The sequence below is a fragment of the Aristolochia californica genome, unplaced genomic scaffold, assembly GCF_029961685.1.
Source record: "Aristolochia californica isolate CCGP_79_NKW_82.1479 unplaced genomic scaffold, dmAriCali1.0.hap1 SCAF_2, whole genome shotgun sequence".
Classification (NCBI taxonomy): Eukaryota; Viridiplantae; Streptophyta; class Magnoliopsida; order Piperales; family Aristolochiaceae; genus Aristolochia; species Aristolochia californica.
The window spans coordinates 7416504-7423888 of record NW_027181881.1 but is presented as its reverse complement, the minus strand read 5'-3'; the positions used below and the strand labels follow the sequence as shown (position 1 = coordinate 7423888).

The window sequence follows — 7385 nt, the reverse complement described above, 5'->3', positions numbered from 1 at the left end:
GTAGTTTAATTATAATTTGTTTATGTTTGTTTCTTCTATTATAAATAGAGGCTTATTGTACTCAGTTAACATTAAATCAATAAATTAATTCTCTTTCTCAAAAAATCATTATGGTCTTAGAGCATGGTCTGTGAGTTGACTCGATCAACCCATAGAGACAATGAAGCTATTCTCCTTCAGTTGAATATTAGTTCTTAGAGTTTTTTCCTAATAACTATTTTTTGTTCGTGTCCCACTTTAGTTTTTTTCCCACTTTGAATTCTCTCTCCCGTAAGATTTCCTTCTTGATCTCTAGTGTCTTTCCCTATTATGTAAAGCAACTTTCTTTATTCTATTAGCTTGTAGCACTACATGTTGTTCTTGCTTTAATCAGTTCATGATACAAGCAATACTTTTGTTTCTAGATGATGCTCGTGCTTCCTTGGACCCTAGGAATGGATATGAGCATTGTTCTCCACCCAACAGTCCATAAATGGTGACGAGGCACCAAAACCTACTTTGGTCCTTGCCTTGTCTATGATGTGTACCTAGGTTGACCTCCATCTATGTTTTGATGATAACAAAACTTAACCATGTTTTTATTAATATTTGAAATCAAACATTTCATATGCAATTCCATCAAGAGATATAGAGATCAATGTCTACATAAAGAACCGACAAAACTCAATGCACGACCCCAACCTCAGTCATGTGTTAAATCATCTTGAAGAAGCACCTATATGTAAAGAATTGAAGACTAAAGTCTAGGATGTATAGACATGTCTCAAGAACTCTAGCCATATACAGAAGACAATGCCAAACTCCAATTTTGAGGTACACAAGAGACTTTGGAACTTTAGGGCATATTTTTCATAATCATATTCAACTGATGCATTAAAAAGATTTAAATTTGAAAAACCCTTTAGCTAAATCCTTATTGTGTAAGACACATCTTTCGGAATTGGGATTGGTATTCGATTCAGTGTCAAATGATCTTGAGTCCCAACTCAACCATGTCTAACAACTATATTTTTGTGCTCCCCAGGCTTGCTAATTGATTAGGCCATCAATTAGTCAAAGTCTCAACTTGTAAAAAATGGTTAATTGATTGATCAATCTTGTTAGGTTGATCGATCATCCAGAATCCAACCATATTGAGTCATAAAGCATGATCGATCATACCATATAGACTGATTGATCATCTAAAACTTTACAAAGTCAGCTCCATAAAGTATGATTGATCAACCTAACAGGATTGATCAATCAATTAACCATTTTTTACAAGTTGAGACTTTGACTAATCGATGGCCTAATCAATTAGCAAGCCTGGGGAACACAAAAATATAGTCGTTATACATGGTTGAGTTGGGACTCAAGATCATTTGACACTGAATTGAATACCAATCCCAATTCCGAAAGATGTGTCTTACACAATAAGGATTTATATTGGTGTTTCTATTTCTCTAGCCAAACAAGTACTTAGTCGTGACCGACACACAACACATTAAATTTATGCATCACAAATCATTATGATATTTAGCTAATTATATATTAGATATTATACGCCATAATGAATTTTCTATATTTTTTAATATTTTTTGGCCAAGTCACCTTGTAGAAATATCAGGTTTGACTTGGGCAAGTGAACCCAACTCGCTCGAGCCAAACTCTGGATCGGACAACGGGGAATTAAGTCTTAATCCCGAGTCACAAAACCATGCACTCAACCGCCACCAAAAAGCAATCAACAGTTATTTTCATTCTCTGAGTTGCCTCCACCTTTCCTAAGTCTACTCAACTCCCAGAAACTTTCTTCTACCTATAATTCCTCTGCCCTATATTTGGTTCACTTGGCTTCTACTTCTTTGCACTTCCTCTCAATGCTCATAGCCTTCCATATCCTTTCTTCCAAAAATATCCCATTTTCCTCATCTATTACCCAGCGTGGATCTCAACAAGGGTCTAAACTATCCAAAAACTATCCTCATTCTCAATATATCACCAATTTTGCTATTCCCGTGTTTCTGATCCACATCTTAAAAATTATTGAACTGGTCATATACACGAAGCCACCGAAGATAATCAGTGAGTCAAGGGGAAGATTAATGTCTCATATACACTAATCCTACGTGGGAGATTGTTCCTTGTCCTTACTAATGCAAATTATTCCAGTTTCGTCTTTGGCCATTAGCCAGGCCACTCTGATGTGGGCTAACTGCTTCATAATGTAGTTCCATGTCATAGTGTAATAGGAATTCTAAATCATCATTAGTACACAGGGTATCCTTCTATGAATTCCATCTCCCTTCCTTTTACTCCCTCCAGCTTTTTTTCTTTCCTTTCCATGCTTTCTCAGCTTTCAGAATGCCTAGAGACGAAAATGGTGCGAGACCTCTCTGGTGAAGTTCATGGCAAAATCGTTGACAAATTTCAGCTCCTGATGACTTAAAAATCTTATATTTCCATACCCCTAGGATTCAAATCAGCCATAAAGCCACGCTTCTGAATGACAATTGAACTAGTCATATGAGCTCGAAAATAAAACAAGCAGCAGTTCTTTAATCCCCCCCGTTTCGCCAATCGTCAGCTCCTCCAATTCAGAGGCATGGCAAGACACCACAAGAAGATTCATATCGTCTCCGAAAAAAAGAAAAACAAAAACAAAAAATCATTTTCTCTGCTTAGGCTATAAAAGCTCATTTAAAGCCGCTTTACATTCTCAACACGGTACTCCACCAAAACTACAACACAGTCAAGTGTTGAAACTGAAATCGCAACTAAGGGGAAAGCCAAGAGAAGTGAAAACTCACAGTTCGGAAGTGTTTGGCTTGGCGGGTTAGAAAATCCTGGACTCAAAAGTCCTCATCAGTATTCCAACTAAAATAAGCTATCAATGGAGTTAAGAATAGTTTTTTAGCTCCAATAACAGCTAAAACTACCTCCTCCCCCTCAGAAAAGGAAAGTATTACAGCTAGATTCAAAACTACCGATGCTACCTTTTAACACTCGATTAACAAAAACTTGAACCACTCTGAATTACAAATCTGTTCTATTAGGCAAGAAGTATGGGCCTCCAAGATAACCCAATGTAAACAAGCGAAAGCTCAAACACAAGTACTAAAGAATTGGAAACCACAAAACAACACAGAATCATCAATCAGAAACCACAACATCAAAATAATCAGGCTCCTGAATGTCCCTTTGATTCACTCATAAGGCCCCCTTCTTACAATAATAAAGAGTACAAAAAGATGAGAAAATAAGATAGGCACAAAAAGAATCCTGCAATTCTATGGAATGGCAGTCGTATACAGTTGGTGGCTCGGCATTTGAAAATTGTCATTTGTTGCAAAAAGAGAATCTTAAACTACGCCCGAAAAACTTCTACCCTTGATTTAACCTTCCCTGCTTCGCTCTAATCATTCTTTTGAGGGCAGCAAGCCAGAAGTTGCACTCATCCCAGTCACTCGTTGTTAGAAGCACCTGCCAGCAAGAAACGGGAATCAAATTTAGCTGGCATAAGTGGAGCATTTCTTTGGTCTTCAATCATATTACCATGAGGTCTTGTTCTTGAGATGTACCTGGATATGTAATGCTGAAGAGAAATCACCAGCATCCAGAGCTTGGCAAAGCTGACCTAGCTTGGACGCAGCATTTGGAGAAATGTCCCCACTATTGAGTTTTGCAAATAAAGCACCAATTTTCTTGGAATTGTCATCTATCTCACGCTTTTTGGCTACACCTGCCACTGGACCTCCCAAAATCTCAGTTGTCTCATGGTACAGCTGTTTCAATGTTGCAATCACAGGCCTCAACTCCGCTGCTTGCACAACAATCAATCAATCAAGATTGGACGCACAATTTATAGATTAAAACATAATGAAGATCATGAATTAATCTCGAGACTGATTGATAACAAAAAAGATACAAGACGAAAATGAGGCTCTAGACTTGTTTGAAGATAAATATACATATATGATAAGATAGCCCATGTACCTGGAACCCTTGAAGTATCAACAGTCTGCACCCTTTGTGGTGGGGCTGGAGGTGCTGCAACTGGTTGCACTGGTGCTTGATGTGTGGGACTTGGTGGTTGACCAGGAGCCATACCAGGTCTAGGAGCAAAACTTGGACTACTGACTGGCATAAAACCCCTTGGTGCAGGCATAGATGTTGCACCATGGGACAAATTGACCGCAGGTACTGGACCAACCTGATATGATGGAGCACCGCTAAATGAACTAGGTCCAGGAATACCAGTCGAGTATGTTGAGGGTGTAGGGACTCCTTGCTACCAAAAGAGGGATAAGAATGAGCCAAAGAAAAATCAAGATATATAATAAAACTTAAAGAAGAAGGTATTGTAAATGCTACAGAAAGGTGGGCATACTAACAGGATACAGCTGAGATCCCAAAGTAGGTTGCTGATACTGCTCCACATTTTTCAGCACAGGTGGTGTTGAAGGAATGAAGGGTCTAACAGCAGGCTGGGTAATGACAGGAGAAGGAACTAAACTTGGCTGAGGGGAAAAAAAATTATGAATCAGCTTAGCATATTTCAAGAGAAAAAAATAAAATTGTTTACGTCTAAGCTCCAAAGATTCCTGAAAGTCACTATCATGTGAGTGGCACAGAAAAAAATTTACTGCACTCCCAATATGACATCTTTACCCTTCAACAGTAAAATATTTTTTAAATGAATTCAACAGTAAACTTAAAACAAAGAGAGCACAAATATCCAAGCACAGAAATAAGGATGTGAATTATGAAGCTACCCTTTCATATCTCATGTAAAACAAGGAAAGAACCGAAAGGTGGGGAAATCATCAGAATGACCAAGTTAGATAGTATCAAACACACTTGCTTTTAATCTACAATTCACATTTTGCTTTTAATAGACAATTTACAATTCTTCATTCATATTGCGCACAGAAAATGGATTTAGATATCATAACAGTACATTGCTTTTCATTTAAATTATGATGAATGCCATTTTCTCCTTAAATGGAATGTTGCTTCTTTCTTATGCGTGGATTAACATGACAGTATAAAAAGGATAAAGCAAACTAGGAAATAAAAAACTGGCACAACACTGTTTTACAAATCAAAGATAAAATCTTGCTTGAATACAAGTACCTGTGGAGCCTGAGAGACCTGAGAAGGGACAAAAATATTTGGAGATTGAGATGGCTGAAAAGTAGTCATATAGTCTGGTTGCCTAGGTTGCACTGGTTGATGCTGCCCACCATATGACAAGGAGCCTAATGGTTGTTGATAGACTTCGTAAGGACTGCCTGGCATGTTTGAGCTCTGTAACTGCCGAGTTTTATCCTAGAAAACAAATTAAAAATAAAATAAGAATGAAATTATCATTACTGACATAAGTCTTTTTGAATTTTTTTGACCAAAAACATAAAAATCTAAAAGTGATCGTCACTTAGAAAATAAAACTATAGAAGAGAACGGAGTTCTAGTTCTCATTATTCTCAAAAAACTATAGAAGAGAACCAGTTCATGTTCCATAAAAACACCTGATAATAATGTTCAGATGGATCAGTTAAACCAAAACCAGGTTGATCAGCAGTGTAATTCAGTTGTGTTTGGGCCTGAGTGAGGTCAGAAGGCATTGACTTTGGTGCTTCTCCCCCTGCGGAAGTGTAAATATCACTTAATAAAGGCAATATGCAACTTAGATGACACGCCAGTAGATAAGTAAAACCTTTGAGGGAATAGAGGACAGTTTTTAGTGCAAATAGCAATATTGCAAAACAAATTATTTGATTAAGAATATCAACTCAAGTACTAAAACACAAATAGAAACAAATCTAAGGCCATAAGTGAAAAAAACTATGTAAAATAATTTTCTCTATACAAAAATAAAAAACAAGAGCTCAGAATCCAAAATATAATATACTTCACAAAAGAAATTATTATCCAGCAATTCTCCTTACATGTTAGCTGCTCTTTAATTAAAAATAAAAGTAATCAACAATAGCAAGGAGCCAGTCAGAAACTTCAATATGCATTTACAGCACTGAGAGAGCTAAAAAATACATCTTTCAAAAAAAAAAAAAAAAAAAAAAAAAGCTCAGCAACCAAATATAATATATACTTCTCTGAAGGAAACTATTATCCAGAGATTCTCCATACATGTTAGTTGCACTTTAATAACAAATAAATGTAATCAACAATAGCAAGGAGATACTAAGAAACTTCAATATGCATTTATAGCATTGAGATAGCGAACAAAAAAAAAATTAAAAATTATTTTTTTTTAACAAATACAGAGTGTAAACAAACACAAGGAATATCAACATCAAACTTTAGCACAGGAATTTTCCATCCACTAACCCCCCATGTCAAAATGATTCATCCAAACTGACTTTAGCAATCAATATATCCAATTTGATATCACCAAACAAGCCACTATTGCAAAGATTATTATAATCATAGTACCAAACAAAACCACAATCAGTGACTTATTCTAACATTCATATGTATTTTGAGTTTTAGTTTCTTTGGGGGGGGGAATGAACTTCAGCCGCATTACTCAGTTCATCTCCTGAAGTCGTAAGTGAAGCACCTGCATCCGATTCATGCTGATGAATCAGATGAACCCGAAAATCATCTCCACGGTTTAATTTCGGGAATCCGGATTCTGCAGTATATTGCGAATCATCCAGATGAAGCGGGTGCAGCGCTTCGAACCCTCGTTGAAATTTTTTTTTCAATCTTTCTCCCGCACCCTCCCTCTCGGTCTCCTCCTCCTCTCGTCTCTTCTTCTTCCATTTTTTTTTTCTCTCTCTCTCGGCCTCCATCTCCCTTCTCCCACTCGGCCTCCATCTCCCTTCTCCCTCTCGGCCTCCCTTTCCCTTCTCCCTCCCGCTATGAACGTCCTCTCGGCCTCCCTCTCTCTCGTATTCGCTCTCCCTCTCAGCATCCCGCTCGCTTCTCCCTCTCTCTTATCCCTCTCAATCTCCCTCTCTTCTCCTTCTCGGCCTCCCACTCCCTTCTCCCTATTGCTACTCTCTTTTCCCCAAAAATACCTCCCAATTTCATTCGATTTTCCCCATTTCGATTTCGATTTTTGACATTTCGGTGTCGATTTCTTCAATTCTACTTCGATTCAGCTTCGATTTCCCCATTCAGCTTTGATTTCACCCTTCGCCTTCAGTTTTCCCCCAAATTTCAGAAGGTAAGCCTAAACCATAATTTTTTTTTGATTAATTTAGTGTTGTCTTTGATTTCTTTTGGGTTTTCCGTATGATTCGCTTTTGTTGCCAAAATTTGTAACTCTTGTGTGGTTGTACTCATTTTCTTTTCCTTTTGTCCACTCAACTATGGTTATAATGTTCATTCTTCGTATTCGATTTCGTCTACCTAGGCTGCACTATCAGAATAACGGG

The 7385-nt window shown here is 37.5% G+C and overlaps 1 protein-coding gene across 2 annotated transcripts in view; it reads right to left on the bottom strand.

Annotated features, from left to right (window-relative positions):
• Positions 1-3132: 3132 nt before the first annotated feature.
• The window catches only part of LOC137957075 (protein transport protein SEC31 homolog B-like), a 43285-nt gene continuing 39032 nt past the window's right edge, over positions 3133-7385 (bottom strand). For both annotated transcript variants that reach the window (XM_068804779.1, XM_068804780.1), the window contains exons 17-22: positions 5511-5626; positions 5116-5310; positions 4374-4499; positions 3976-4270; positions 3561-3799; positions 3133-3462 (exon numbers count right to left, since the gene is read on the bottom strand). In XM_068804779.1, the coding sequence (XP_068660880.1) occupies positions 3364-3462; positions 3561-3799; positions 3976-4270; positions 4374-4499; positions 5116-5310; positions 5511-5626 (1070 nt within the window). In that variant the 3' untranslated portion in view covers positions 3133-3363. The remainder of the gene's footprint in view (positions 3463-3560; positions 3800-3975; positions 4271-4373; positions 4500-5115; positions 5311-5510; positions 5627-7385) is intronic.